Here is a 16,181-nt window from a genome sequence, read left to right as displayed (position 1 = left end):
AATCACAGGTTGTGCTGATGTGGAATCCTTGGCGTGTAGAAACGTGACGAGAATCACAACTGACGGCCAAAATATACCACATTTTACCACGAGGGGATGACATAAAAGCACCGTGAGAATATACAGTACTTAAAATAGTCTCCACACGCATGAATTTCTGAATTTCATGCGTCAAAATGTTGAAATTGAGGGTTTTCGTGCACCTGACGAGGCCTGATAAACTGATCTGATGTGGTGACGTCGTGCACATTGAACAGAAATGTCTCATTTGCGTCTCTCACTTCACAAAGTTTCCTTTTCTGACTGATTTCCACATCAGAGACTCGTAAGATCTACATGAAAGTGCGAAGCATAGACCAGCTTTAATTAGCCGACACTGACTCACCCCGGGCTCGTTATTACCTCCCGTTTCCTGTCGCGATGCTAAGCTAAGGCGAATGCCATCTGGCTGTAGTATCGTATCGACCGGAGTTGTAACCTTTATGGAAAAAAAATTCAAATTCAAGTGATTTGTTAAAAGAATCCGTGTGATTTGTGACACGTCAAACACAAACTCCGTACAGTAACCATGACAGCGACGTGACACAGTATTTACTGGGTGATCGTCTGTGAAAAGATTGAAGTAAATCGTCCTTCAATTTGTGCAGACTTTTGTGAGTCAGAGGACGACTCTGGAGAGAGAGAGAGGCTCTGATGTTGATAAATAAAGACATTCTGACCTTGACTGAACACTTCTGTGGTAAATCGACTCATAGAAGATGTTACATCTTCACACTTGAAGCAAGTAAAAAAGATAACAAATGTCTTGTTTGACTAAAAAACTGTTGCCTTCATTTAACAATTGTCATTTTCTATCATACAGTTCTCGCTCTATTCGACTCGTTCGGTACCAAACACCAAAATTAGTTTTCCATGACTTCATAGTACCTCCTCAACGTGGGCGGAGTCATCTATACGCGACACAAACACACAAACTATAAAGACTTGTAAAGCAGTTTGTTTTTGGTGTAACTGAATCATTAGAATCAGTTTATTAAAAAAAGATTTGTTTGCAGAATCGTTCAGTTCTTCCTGTAAATATTGAGATTTTAAGACACTTCCTTTGCTAAATGTTGGAGACTAACGCATGATTTTTAAGTCTTTATAACTCATCTAGAGTTCGGCATTTGATTTCGGTTTGATTCTTGTGTCGGACGTCGCACCACTGACTCTTCAATATTGACGTTTTTAGATGTTTCCTTAGCTAAATGTTGGGGATTAACGCACGTTTTGTTCATGATTTGTAAGTCTTTTTTATCTGATCTACAGTGCGGCATCGTTCGGTTTGATTCTCATGTCGGACGTCGCGCTCGTGACTCTACTAGTGACGACACTCTCGCTGATGGAAAAGCAAAAAAGTAGCAGAGCCGAGCTAAATCGCGCGAGAACTACAAAAAGAAAAAGCATCATTGGTAGTGCTGGGCATCAGCGCTAACGCAATGCCACGTTTCCATGACGACTGACCAGAAAATGACTTGCGTGACGGCATGTTTCCCCCGGACTACAGGTAGCTCCGTTAGCTGCGTTAGCTCTTTTAGCGCCGCTAGCGTGCCTGCATACTGCGCATGTGTGTCACTGTTTTTAAAGTTTAGCGTTACTTTAGAGAAAATCGGTAAACATGACGTCACAGGCTTCTTTTTCGCTCAGTCGTCAAAACACGTTAATATTGACCCCGTTAGCGCATGTTAACCGCCGCTAACGCGTTAATGTGCCCAGCGATAGTCTTTTTAACCTTATCTACAGTGCGGCATTGTTCGGTTTGAGTCTTGTGTCGGATGTCGGATATTTGCAAACCTGTTAAGGAATAATTTTAATGAATTTATGAAATTCAGGAAATGATCCATTTGCCCTGATGCACTTTGACAGTGAGCTGACCGATGTCGCGCTCATGATTCTTCTAGTGACGACACTTTCTGTAGTATCTTTAGTATTGCCTTTTTAAAAAAAAGCACCAGGTAGTTTAAGGAATGGAAGAGTTGAATCGTGTGAGAACTATAAAAAGAAAAAACGCCATTAGTTGACGCAAGTTTTTTACCTGTGGATTCGGTCAGAATCCTCATTTCTGAATGAATTTCCGTCTCTCAGGTATGGCGGCGGTGTTGCCGAGGACCCTGGGCGAGCTGCAGCTCTACAGGATCCTGCAGCGGGCGAACCTGCTCTACTACTACGAGGCCTTCATCCAGCAGGGCGGCGACGACGTGCAGCAGCTGTGCGAGGCCGGCGAGGAGGAGTTCCTGGAGATCATGGCCCTCGTCGGCATGGCCAGCAAACCGCTGCACGTGCGCCGCCTCCAGAAGGCGCTGCGCGACTGGGTCACCAACCCGGCCATCTTCAACCAGCCCCTGACCTCGCTGCCCGTCTGCAGCATCCCCGTCTACAAGCTGCCCGAGGGCTCGCCCACGCTGCTCAGCGCTCAGGACCGGGCCAACGCGGCCAGCGTCAAGATCCCCAAAGCCGCCGCGGCGACCTGCTCGGACCCGGGGAAGCTGGAGGTGGCGCGGGACAAAGTGTCGGCGGGTTCGCCGCTGCAGGGGAGCAGCGAGGGTCGCTTCTGGTCGGGCCACAGCAACGACAGCGAGCACAGCCTGTCGCCGTCGGACCTGGGCTCGCCGTCCTCGCCGAGAGACGCCCTGGAGGCCCTGGACGCCGCCGCCGTCCAGTCCGTGTTGGAGTGCGTGGACAGGATGGCGCCGGGACTCCCTAAGACGGACGTGGCCGAGGTGAAAGAGCAGCTGAAAAACAACAAGAAGCTGGCAAAGATGATCGGTCACATCTTTGACATGAGCGACGACGACCAGCGGCGGGAGGAGGAGATTCGCAAATACAGCGCCATCTATGGACGCTTTGACTCCAAGCGGCGGGACGGCAAACACCTGACGCTGCACGAGGTTGAAACGAATCCACTTTGCTGTTTTGTTGTACGTGTATTTGTTGGTGTTTTCACGTTGAATTAAACTCCAGTTGTGTGTGTGATGTTTGTTTAGCTCACGGTGAACGAGGCGGCGGCTCAGCTCTGTATGAGGGACATGGCTCTGCTGACGCGACGGGACGAGCTGTTCGGACTCGCACGGCAGATTTCCAGAGAAGTCACCTACAAATATACGTATCGGACCAGCAAGTAAGAGCCACACACACACACACACACACACACACACACACACACACACACACACACACACACACACACGAACGATCGCTTGTCTGCACCGGCCGGCTATTGACAAACAACAAGCAACAATGACGTCAGTAATCCATAATATGGGCCTAAACTAAGATAAAACTATTAACAAAGAAAATACTTCATTTGTATCGCACTCGCTTTCGCTGCTTTCGACGCCATCTTTCTCATGTGAAAACACGCAATGCATTCTGGGTAGCCCTTGCTCCCAAGGATGGTCTTGGAAAATCTCAATATTGAGGGCGATACAGCCCTTAAACTTGGCCCTCAACTTAATTTTTCTGAGAATCGGGACAACACTTGCACTAGAGGGAGAACATTTTTGAGATTGAGGTTTAAGCAAGCAATTGGAATTCACCCTAAGCCTTAAACTTAAAGGTGCATTATGTAATAAATCTAAAGCAACTGGCCATAAAATCCTCCTAATGTGTCACAGAGACTCAGGAATAATGTTCATATAACAAACTGAACTCACCAACAACAACAGTACAGACAAAATATTTGCATTTAAAAAAAACATTTATGTTTTGAAATTTTTAGCATGTGGCGCCACCTACCGCCGTCTCAGCTGCCGAGCAACCACGGGTTGCCAGTTATGTTAGAAAACGAAATCTTAAAGACCTCGGTGTTTTGAATTTGAATGGAGTAACTGTTTTCGGCCACATTCTTACATATGGCGCCTTTAACCAGATCCTCTAAAAATAAAGCATGGTCTCCATGAGGACGACTGGTCCTCACAAGGTCAGGGTTTATTCCAGATTCCAGGAAAGAACTCAATGTGAAGACCTTCAAAGACGCGTCAGATGTTATTTCCTTTAGTTGCGCTGCACTCACTGATGTTAATTTACGTTGCCTCTAGAAATGACTTTCAGGATCAGTACGTGTGATAAAGTGTGCTTTTTTTTTTGCTTCCCCAAAGGTCTCGCTGTGGAGACCGGGATGAGCCGTCTCCAAAAAGGATAAAAACGGAGGTAAGATAACAACTCATCGTCTCAAATTATTTGCATTGGGACTTCCTGTACGGAGCCTGAAATGTAAAGGAATACGTGGATGGGGCTGGTCTTTGTGCCGAGTGCACAGAGCAGCAGCAGCAGCAGCAGCTGAGTGAACAAAGTGAGCTCTCATCTCCTGACACACTTGGCCGAGCGTGAGCCTTTGAGCTCTGAATGGCTCCTCTCACTTTGTAGAGCCGTGATCGGAAACATGTGGCGGCTGCAGGAGTCTGAGGGGACTGGAGTCTGAATGAAGAGCAGGAGATGAACGGACACCTGACCACAGAGGAGGAAGTGTCCTGCTTTTACAGGGTTATTCTCCTCTGTTTGTTTATTATAGACCGTTTATTGTCAGGAACAACGCAGAATTCAAATAATACCATATACTTACAGTTTATCTTGTATATGTGTGTGTGTGTATATATGTGTATATATCTGTGCATATGTATATATGTATATATGTGTATATATATGTGTATTTATATGTGTATGTTAATATATATGTATGTGTATATATTTGTGTGTATGTATATGTGTGTGTATATATGTGTATATATCTGTGCATATATGTATATATGTGTATATGTATATATGCATATGTGTATTTATATGTGTATATATGTGTATGTTAATATATTTGTGTGTATATAGATGTGTGTATATATGTTAATGTATGTAAATATATGTGTGTGTGTGTGTGTATATATATACTTAAATATGTATATGTATATACTGTATATATGTATATACATATATATGTGTATATATACATATACGTATATATATATAAACATATATGTGTATATATACGTATATATATATATAACCCTAACCCATATATATGTATATATACGTGTATATGTATATATGTATATACATGTATATGTATATATGTGTATCTGTATATACGTATATATGTGTATATATGTATATACACATATATACACATATATACATGTATATGTATATATGTGTATATATGTATATACACATATATACATATACACATATATACATGTATATGTATATATGTGTATATGTATATACGTATATATGTGTATATGTATATGTACACTTAATATGTTGCATTATAAGAAAATAAGTTTAAAACACAGAATGCAATGGTAAAAACAGTGAGTTAAAGAGGAAAATTATAATCTAAAGTAAATACTAAGTATACATTAGAAGATTTGACTTCATCGTTTTCCAGAAATAGAGCAGAGAACAAAAAAACAACGCTTGATCCAGAAGCTCTCAAAGTTCGCAAAAGCGCTTCCATCAAACAATGAAAAACGAGATGAAAATGACTCCACAGGAAAGTATAAAACCGTGCTCCCGTCTTCTCTGTGCCCTCAGGAGAACTTCTTTGACATCCAGGAGGCGCTGCAGGCCATCCACATGAGACAGGAGATGCTGAGGGAGCAGCTGGCCTGCGCCAAGTTGAAAGGAGAGGAAATGGTCGGGCGGAATCTGCAGGTGGGCACGCGGGAAAAAACGTCAAATCTTTGAATGTTTCCACTGAAGATTTTTAAACACATGACACTAAAACTGAGTTGTAGACTGTGTTTTATGATGTGTGAACAGAAGTTACTAGAGACATAATGGCAGCTATTACAGTGACACGATGACACCAATGTCTAAGACTAACGAATGAAATGGTTTCCTTTCAAGGCCCTTTTTTATTCTCCATTATCATAAAGAGATGGATAATTATCGTCTGTACTAATAGAAACTCAACAATATGTCGCACTGTTCCTCTGGGAAACACGTTTCTTTGTCTCACACACACACACACACACACACACACACACACACACGCTTCAAAAGTGCCATATGTGGATTAACCAGCTGGCAGAAATAATCCCCAACAAACGTGTTATTCCTCCTGCTCCACAACAACGCTGAAACTAAAAACATAATTATTGTTGACTTTTTCTTTTTTTAGTTTTTGCGATTAAAAAAAAAGAAAAGAAAAAAGAATGATGTCACAGGGGCGTTTACGAGCAGTGACGGAAACACAATGAGGTCATAATCCTCCCTCTGATATCATAGGTTTACTGTCACCTTCGCGGCTAAATATAGACGTATGCTAATGAGAGGTAAACATATGTTGTTGTTATTTTTTCCTTTAAGGCTAAAAAAAAAAAATCAAATGTACTCGTCGTCGTCGGCAGATGTTGATGGTTTGATCCCCGTTAATGGTCTTTATTGGGTTTTTCGTGCCGCTGCTGCTTGTGGTTTGTTCCTAATTAGAGTCGGAGTGTAGGAGGACCAGTTTTTATCATAACTCATTATCCAGACAACACATTTGTGTGTCCTACATACATACAGTCTCCAGTGCGTTACACCGATGTGTCATTTCTGATGTGATTTTCATCCATAATTTGCCCCATTGAACATCCCATAATAATTTAAACTGACAAGAAATGTGCAGACTGCCATTTCAGCTCTAAGTTTGGACGAAAATGAGCTGTCAAACCCTTTACCCGTCATTCAGCCTTTACATTACTGGATGTTTGGCTGTTGCTGTCACTTTTAATATTCATGCTAAAAGATGCTAAAAGATGCTAAAAGTGTTTATGTTTCCCCATCAGATGCAGCTGGAGCGTCTGCTGGCCAGGCAGATGGAGATCCTGCAGGACGCCGCCGTTCAGGAGCGACTCCAGGCGCTGGACTGGAGGATCCCGCCCGCCGCGTTAAAGTACCTCAACGACGCCCAGAACACTAACGGAGCCGCCGCCGCCGCCGCCGCAGACGCTAGCAGAGACAACCAAGGTAAGGAACTTTAAATATGACTTGGTGTCCACTGTTTCAACCACATCAGGTGACTGTATTCTAATTAACAGTAAAAATAACAATGTTATTTGTATAAACAATATCAATTATTTGATATTCGACGGCGTTTAACAGCGTCGACGTTAGCGCACGCTAACGCACGATGCGTTTCCATGACAACTGACCGGAAAAAGATGCGCGTTCGACTGTAGGTTTGCTAACAGCGCTAAAAGGAGCTAACGCAGCTAACAGAGCTAACTTGTAAATGTATTTGTTTACTGTTTTTTAACGCTTCAATACAATATGAAGCCATGAAATGTAGAATAAAATGAATAAAAGTGCTAAGTAGAAAACATGTAAGGTTCTTCGGCTTGTCCTCATAGGAGAACCCTTTTTTGGCTCCAGGTAGAACCTTTTGGAGGGTTCCACCAAGAACCCTTTTAAAACCCTTTATTCAGGAAAGGGGTTTTAAAGGGTTCTCTGGATCAAAATGGTTCTTACTAGAACCATTAGTGTTACCAAGAACCCTTGAAAAACCAGATAGAACCTCAGGCCACGAAGAACCCTTTTGGAACCCTTATTTCTAAGAGTGTATTACTTTTTTTTTTAAAGCTTAAAAAGCCAAAGTCATATATTGGATGATAAACTGTTTACAATACATTTTGTAGCCCAGACACAAACTTCACCATATACTTCACCTGGTTAAATATATATATAGTTATATATATCCTTTATTTAACCAGGTAAAATTGAGATTGAGATTAAAAACTCCCTTTTCCAGCAGTGACCTGTCCAAGAAGGCAGCACAACACACATCCAAACACCACAAACAGACATAAATACAACTTTAATACACAAGAAAAGTGAATTAAACGCAGCATCTAAACAATGAAATACAGAAGCAGTCACATCTACCCAAGTTCAGAATCCACAGACATCAGTTCTGATTATTTCAGATCAGTCTGTAAGAATGGGTTCATATACAAAGAGACGGAAGTGGCCTCTTGTTGCCGTCTCCTCGCTGTATTTTCCAAATACGCACTAATCGCTACTTCTCTGTCGCCTCCTGTGTCCAATAACGAGGGGGAAAACCTGCAGGAACAACCTTCATCCGATTTGTCGCCGTGCATTGTTTGCTTCCTTTAAGCCGAATCTGAGGCTAATTTGTCTTAGCGCTAATTTGAAAAAAGACTTATTTGGTGTCAGAGACGCCACAGCGTGTTTTCGGCTGGATGGCAAACACCCATCGGTACAGATTCTCCACACCCAGCCTCAGCGGCTGTCACTTTATTTGTTTTTTATTTTTTTATTATTCATCTCCACTTCTCAAACACAGAGGTGAAGAGAGAGAAGATACATCATTATTCAGGATTGTACTCCTGCTCCAGGCCTCATCTCATTTTCATCCTTTTCCTCCCTCACCCACTCCCGACAGCTCATTATAACACTGTTCCCACAAATCCCACAATGCACCTGTAATTATCATGCCCACGCCTGTTTACCTCCAGCCAGTTGCCTGGAGGGGGGCGTCTCTCTCTCTCTTTCTCTTTCTCTCTCTCTCTCGCCTCCCCCTCTTCTTCTCTGTTTTTCATGCTCTTGTTTTCGTCCCCGTCTTCTCTTTGTCTCCGTGTCCTCTCCGCTTGTCTTAACCTTAGCTGTCTGCTAATTTGTCCCCTTTTCCCTCACATGCTTCCCTGTATGATGTTAGCCGACTGTTTATGATGTTAGCCGTGTGTGTTAGCCGACTGTGTATGATGTTAGCCATGTGTTAGCCGACTGTGTATGATGTTAGCCGTGTGTGTTAGCCGACTGAGTATGATGTTAGCCGTGTGTGTTAGCTGACTGTGTATGATGTTAGCCGTGTGTGTTAGCCGACTGCGTATGATGTTAGCCGTGTGTTAACAGACTGCGTATGATGTTAGCCGTTTGTGAGCTGACTTTGTATGATGTTAGCCGTGTGTTAGAAGACTTTGTATGATGTTAGCCGACTGCGTATGATGTTAGCCGACTGCGTGTGATGTTAGCCGTGTGTTAGCCGACTGCGTGTGATGTTAGCCGACTGTGTATGATGTTAGCCGACTGTGTATAATGTTAGCCGACTGTGTATGATGTTAGCCGTGTGTGTTAGCCGATTGCGTATGATGTTAGCCGTGTGTGTTAGCCGACTGTGTATGATGTTAGCCGACTGTGTATGGTGTTAGCCGACTTTGTATGATGTTAGCCGCGTGTGTTAGCCAACTATGTATGATGTTAGCCGTGTTTTGACTGAAATTTAAATTCAACTTAACAAAAACCCTCAGCAAAACTACACCACACATCTGTCCAAATCCATTTTTCATTATTATATTATCATTTTTTGGGTAAATTATGTCTAAAATTTGCTAACTTTAAAATGAATTAATTGTCAGTTGCTACTGCTATTATGCTAGCTGAAGCTAGCTGAAATGAAATTTAAGTTAAGTATCCAGTATTCAGTAAAAGATGAAATGAAAAATGCAAGTAGATGTAAAAAAAAACAGAACCCAAAGTGGGTTTAATCTCGATTAATGAGATGTTGAGAAACAATTACTCAAATAATTGTCATTAATTGTTGTATTTTGATCATCGATTAATAGTTTTTTGAGTGATTTTTGAAATTAAAACAGGTTTTCTGTTTTTTCAGCTTCTAAAATGTGAATATTTTTTGGTATCTTTGCTCCATATAACAAAAAATAATACTTTTCTGTCATTTTATGGACCAAACGATAATAACATAATCAACAGATTCATCGATATATGAAAATAATCTTGAGTTACAGCTCTACATCTGCCTGTTGTCATCATACATAAAGAAATATGAAATTACATCCGATGTCTGATCAAAACCAGGACAGAAAAACAACTCTGACAATCTGTAAAATGCAGATTGAATGTGTTACAGACGTTTTTTTTACAGAAACGGCTCCATGTCTTTCTCTCTCTGTCTGTCTTTGTTTCTTTCTTCCTCTCAAAGAGAATAAAAGGCAAACACAGGGGGATGAGCAGCATAACACACACACACACACACACACACACACACACACACCCTTTGTTACCACTGGGGAAAATGACTGAACATGTAAAACAAAGTGAGACGAACATCTGCGCTGACGTTTGCTTGAGTCCAACGCTGTTTTGATTCACACGGCAAGAGTTTGTTTTCATGCTAATTGAACGTTTTTTTTTCTCCCCCGTTGTTTCTCGCAGACGATCGTCCGATCAACTTGCGAGTGGTCAGTCAAAACATGCAGGAAGGCGAGCTCCCGTTGGGCAAGCAGCTTGCCAATGAGCTGAAGCGTCATCACAACCACAACAACAACAACAACAACCACAACCATAACCACGTCAACCACAACCACAACACAGACGAGACCAAAACACCAGCAACAGGTGAGTTCGGGTCGATTTCCAGGAACTTGAACTGAACTACAGTTCGGCTTTGATTCTCGTGTTGGACGTCACGCTAACTCACTTCCTGTGACGGCACTCATCACTATTCACGCATAGTATCGCCGCAGCTAGCTTGGAACCTCGCCAAAGCAGGTACTAAAAAAAAAGAGTTGAGTCGAGTCGGTAGAAACGCGGCATTAGTCTCTTTCCTCTGTCGTGAAATTGACATATTTTGCGTACTCGTGTCGCAGCAGAAGTAGATGTACGTTGTTTTCTTTGAGCTAACGAAAAAAAAGTTGTAGAAGTCGAGGAGGCAGCAGCCTATTTAGCCTTCAGTTGTAGTTATTCATCATATCCGCAGATCCTGGTGTGTTTTACCGATATCCGATACCAATATTGCGCCGATAATATCGCGCATACCTAAATTAGTGCTAGCTAACGGCGTCGGCGTTAACGCGTTACGCTTTTCCATGACGACTGACCGGAAAAAGACTCGCGTGACGCCATGTTTACGTGCTACCCCACCAGAGTCCAGGCACCGTTTACCAGTTAGCTCTGTTAGCTGCGTTAGCTCCTTTAGCGCCGGTTAGCGTGCCTACAGTCGAACCGGAGTCTGTTTATTAAAGTGTGCCTTTTTTTTTTAAAGTTTAGCGTTACTTTAGAGACTCATTTTAACAAATCGGGAGTTGCGTAAACATGACGTCGCGCGCGTCTTTTTACGGTCAGTCGTCGCGGAAACGCGTCATGCGTTAACGTTAACGCCGGTAGCCAGCACTAAGGTATACGCGTTATTATCGGCACAATTAACGGGGGGTCGTACCTATGTTCCCTGGGTCCTATGTTCCCAGTTTTCCCAAATGTTCCTATGTTCCCCACTTTGTATGTGACAGGGGAACATAGGACCCTTTTTTTGAAAAAGGGTAGGGTTAGGGTTAGGGTTAGGGTTAGAGAAAGGGTCCTATGTTCCCCGGTCACATACAAAGCGGGGAACATAGGACCCGGGGAACATAGGACCCGGGGAACATAGGACCCGGGGAACATAGATACGGTCCCCAATTAAAGTGCCCAATCGCTAACCTTAATATAAAGCTCTCTGCTGATGACGCTCTCATTCTTTGTCCTCAGAAAACGGGACGTCGCAGCGGGTTCCCAGTAACACAGACAAGAAGACGATCAAGTCAGAGCCAGAAGACTCCACATAGTGCCTCACCACCACCACCAACCACATCCACCCAACACAACCCCCCCCCGTTATAACCCCCTCCCAGATCATTCTACTCACACTTGACAGTATGCAGTTATTACTCATCAATAGATACTAAGCAAGCACAGCCACAGTAGAGCCTTAACAACCAACGTTGCCTCATGAATAGCATTTAGTTTTATTTTGTCCTCTTTGTTTTTATTGTTTTTTTTTTTTTTAACATTTTGCCAAAGCACCTAGAGAGCACGTGGAGAAGGCCCCTCCCCTCACTGCTCTGCAGGTCTTTGTCTGTGGATTTAATGGTCCATGTTACAGACATACATGTGATTACTCTTTACCTCTGCCTGGGTGTTTTCTTTTGATCATGTCGTTGATAAAGCCAGGTTTGTAAGCAGGGACGTCGGGGGCTGAGTCCTTAACTCAAACTTACCGGGTATCGAGTTCCACGACGCCCACAGAGTCCGTTTCACTGGCTCGTCTCGTGTTTTTTTTAGAACTGAAGCTGCAGATGTTGCCGATATTTAATCCAGCATTTCAAGTGTTTCCTGCTGATTTGGTTCCAGCGAATTTTTTTTTTTTTTTTTGCCAAATCTTTTAGTCTTTTAGTCCAAACACAGAGATAATGATGATACGCAATTTGATGGATTGCCAGTAAATTTGGCACCGACATTGACGGTTTCCATAAGATGAAGGTGAGCCAAAAACATTGGCCAATACTAAAGTTCATGGTTTATGACCAAATCCTTGTCAAACAAGTAAGACAAATGTTGTTGGAACACACAGATGTTTGTGTGTCGGCAGCTCCTAATGCAAATTTGAAGATTAATTTCACCAAATTATACATTTAAGGCACTTAAATCCACTCACAGTCCCAGTTTTATGAGATTAGAACAAGTTGCGTATAAGAGTATTTACTGTCGTGATCTAATTTTGAGGTCAAGGATGCAACGGCTGCTTTAAAATGACTTAAATTGACTTATTTTTTTTGCCACACGTCCCCAAAAGGAACTTGGACATCTGCGTTTGTACTGTAACTATAGTTCAGAGAGTACCGTACTGTATTGGAGAGCGTTAGGATTCAGCCCCCAATAGTTTTATTAGTTTTTTTGTCATTCGCTTCAAATGGGGTTAAAAAAAACCGGGAGGAAGTGGGATTAATAATCCCGCCCTCCTCCTCCTCCTGACTCGTCTTGTGTATATTTATGAGAGGTCATTTAAAGAAAGAAGGAGCCGTTGTTGTGGAAAATGAAACGACTGAAAAAAACTCCTCTCCTCTCGGTGGGATCGCTGCGTCTGGAGGCGTTTAAAACGCTTCATTTCACTTTGTAATTTAGCAAAACACTGAATTCGAACCAAAACCTACTATCGTCGACGAACAGGGATTATTTCAGGAATAAAGACTCCTGTGTTGTGTGTTTTTTTTAATTTAAAAGAAGTAATCTGACGACAAACTTCAGGAAAGAAAATAAAAAATCCCTCACAGTAAAATACTAAACCGAACATAAACTCCTCTGTTCATTACAGCGATCTGTGTTCTGTAAATAGCACAACAACAACAACAACAACAACAATAGTGTTAGCCTAATCTTTTCAACCAGGGTTTTCCTCCGTCCAGTGCTGTAAATCTTTTGGTGTCAAAAAAAAAAATACAAGTGTTTATATGTATGTAGAGCAAAAAAAACCTTAAAAAAAAAAAAAAAAGAATTCTAAGTGTCACTGATATATTTAAAAAAAACAAACATGCTTTACATGATGATAATGTTGGTTAACCTTAGCTCTTAACAGTTTTTAATCCACCTGTGATGGCCATCAGTGCATATTTCAACAAAAAAAAAAGTTGCTGTTTTTGCGGTAGATGCATAACAAATAAGTGTTCACTGTTGTTGTTTATGTGTGTGTGACACATTATTGTGTAAATATGTCTCTGAAGTCCAAACATGTTAATACTGTCCATACAACGTAGACTAACTCTGTCTCCTTCTGTCCCCGCAGATAGTTTTTAGTCTCACGACAGACCGATGCAATATTTATGTCAGTAAATAAGTGTTTCATTCTGTGTGGATCCATCGTTTCCTTCTGTGCTCAGTAACTGTGATAATGTCGGTCGTCAGGTTCGAGAATATTCACCTACAATGATGTGTGTGCGTGTGTGTGTGTGAGTGTGCGTCGTCATCATTTTTTGGGTTTTGTAAAGACGTTTGTGCTCTTTTTCACACGCAAAGAGATTTGAGGTTAAAAAAAAAAATTGGAAGAGGAATCATAAAGCCATTGTGGTTTAAAACAAACAAAAACAAAAATCAATGTCCTGATTGGCTGAAACACTGTGTGTGTGTGTGTCTGAGCGTCTGCCGTCTCCTCACTGTTTATTGTTACGTGGTTAGATGAGGCTTCACCCTAGTTATGCACCTGTTTTTTAAACACTAATATATTTTATTTGTTATACACATAAACATTAAACTTTATTTTTTTTTAAACTCTACTGTGTGGTGCGTTCTGTCTTGATGGTTTAATTATCTCTCATGTTTCCCTTAAACCAGGGCTCTCAAACTGGCGGCCCCCCCCCAAAAAAAAATGAAAATTATTTTTTTTCATAATTTTTTGGAAACTTGAGAGCTCGATTTTGAAACTCGAGATCTCAATGTTTCCAAAAATTTTTTATAATTTTTTTGTTTTTTGTTTTTCAAAAAGTTATGAATTTTTTTTTTTTTTTGGAAAGTCGAGATCTTGAGTTTCCAAAAAAAATGATGAAAAAATTTTGGTTTTTTTCATACTTTTTTTTTAAACTTGAGATATCGACTTTGAAACTAGAGATTTCAAAAAAAATGTGAGTTTCAAAGTCGAGATCTCGTGTTTCCCAAAAAAAATAAAAATTTTGGAAAAAAAAAAAAATGTTCAAAAATATTTTTTGGGAAAATTGAGATCTCGAGTTTCCATAAAAATGTTATAATTTTTCAAAAAAAAATTTTTTATTTATTTTTTTCATTTTTTAGAAACTCGAAATCTCGAGTTTATAAAAAATTATGAAAAAAAATTATGACATTTTTTTTTGGGAAACTTTCTCATGTCACTTCGGGGGCCCCGTAGATATTGAATGATAATATGATGTAAAAGATTATTTACCTCGATTTAATCGAGTATTTGTTTGGTGTTTTCCCAAACCTGATAATGATCTCCAATGTCAAACCAAAACTTATTCAGTTTTAATGATTTCTTTGTTATGTGGAGAGCAAAGAAACCAGAAAATATTCCCATTTAAGAAGCTGAAAAATCAGAAAACTTCATATTTGACATCATAAAAGTCATATGTGTATGCAAACCAAGTCAACTGCTAACTTTGAAACTGTTAGGCCCCCAGTTTGTAAGTTAGTTGTAAGAAAGTCTAAAGATGGTTTTCATGCTTCAAATGAGGTCATTATTAAGCCAAAAATGAAGGTTATACAGTCATTATAATAGTGAGGTTCTGCCTTTAAAGAACAAACGTTGAATTTCCTTCCCTGGTAACATTAAAAAGGTTATGCACTTGTTAGTCACACATCAACCTAAGTGAGTAATGGAGCAGCAGAGGTCTGTGTAGTGGCGTAATAACAGGTTACAGACCTGCTGACACCAGTGATCACCATGTTTTGCTCGATTGTATATTCCGGTCTCAGGGAGGAGCTGCACTCAGTTTAACTCTTGTCTCATTCAAGAAACTTGTGAGCGCCGCAGGGCCTTTGAGCAAGGCACGGGTAGCTGGGACACTTCCGGGTGAGAGGCAGTTGAGCTCCATTTAAAGGAGTTTATGTGTGTGTGTGTGTGTGTGTGTGTCCCTGTGTTTGTTTTCTTTCTTTGCCTTTTTTTAGAGCGATGAATCCCCGTTCGCGGGCCCATTTGCATCAGCGTCAGCATCAACACATTGTGAAACTGGCTGGTGAGTCACTGTGACGCAGGTCATTTTCACATATACCTCCCATCCTTCTCTTCTCCCTCCCTTTCTCCCAGTGTCTCTGCCACCCTCCCTCTCTCTCTCTCTCTCCCTCCCCGCCTCCATCATTCTCTCTCTCTCTCTCTCACACACACACACACACACACACACACACACGCGTAGACAGATATTCTCTGGAGAATAGCTCGGCTCATGAACACCCACGCCCGGGTTGCTGTTCACAGTGGCAGCCCTGCTTGGCACTCTAACGGCCTCCCCTCCCCGTCCTCCTCCTCCCCCTCCTCCTCGTCCTCCTCCTCCAGTGCAAGTCACTGATGATGATGATGATGATGATGTGTTGCCGTGGCGACGGGGCTCAATGTGGGCGGCTCCACGGGCGGTGGGCGGAAGCCAGCCGCTGAGCAGCGTGGGAGGGATCTGCCGGAGCGCACCCATCACCCTCGTTTTGAAAGGAGCAGGAAGCTGACTGCTTTTGAGAAGGTGTGGGAGTCGGTGAATTATCGCCTCTCCTCCCTGCAGCTTCGTTAGGAATTGCCTTGTTTGTCTCCCCTTCCTTCCTCCTTCCTTCTCTTTGTTTTTTCCGCCTTTGCCGCCGCATGTGGTTGAAATGCAGGGAGGGGGGGGAGTTTTGTGCAAAAGTGCTGCCTCTTAAATGTCTCG

The 16,181-nt window shown here is 41.9% G+C and overlaps 1 protein-coding gene across 1 annotated transcript; it reads left to right on the top strand.

Moving 5' to 3' along the window:
- Nucleotides 1–2,126: 2,126 nt before the first annotated feature.
- On the top strand, nt 2,127–11,830 carry LOC310943382 (NGFI-A-binding protein 1-like; the record flags this gene model as incomplete). Its single annotated transcript, XM_083908936.1, has 7 exons — nt 2,127–2,927; nt 3,024–3,157; nt 4,137–4,188; nt 5,566–5,685; nt 6,804–6,984; nt 10,210–10,392; nt 11,518–11,830. The coding sequence occupies 7 exons, from the start codon at nt 2,127–2,129 to the stop codon at nt 11,592–11,594; spliced, it is 1,548 nt and encodes a 515-aa protein (XP_083765062.1). The 3' UTR covers nt 11,595–11,830.
- Nucleotides 11,831–16,181: the final 4,351 nt, after the last annotated feature.

The sequence above is a fragment of the Microchirus variegatus genome, assembly GCF_963457635.1.
Source record: "Microchirus variegatus genome assembly, chromosome: 22".
Lineage (NCBI taxonomy): Eukaryota > Metazoa > Chordata > Actinopteri > Pleuronectiformes > Soleidae > Microchirus > Microchirus variegatus.
This window is presented reverse-complemented; position numbering and strand designations above follow the sequence as displayed.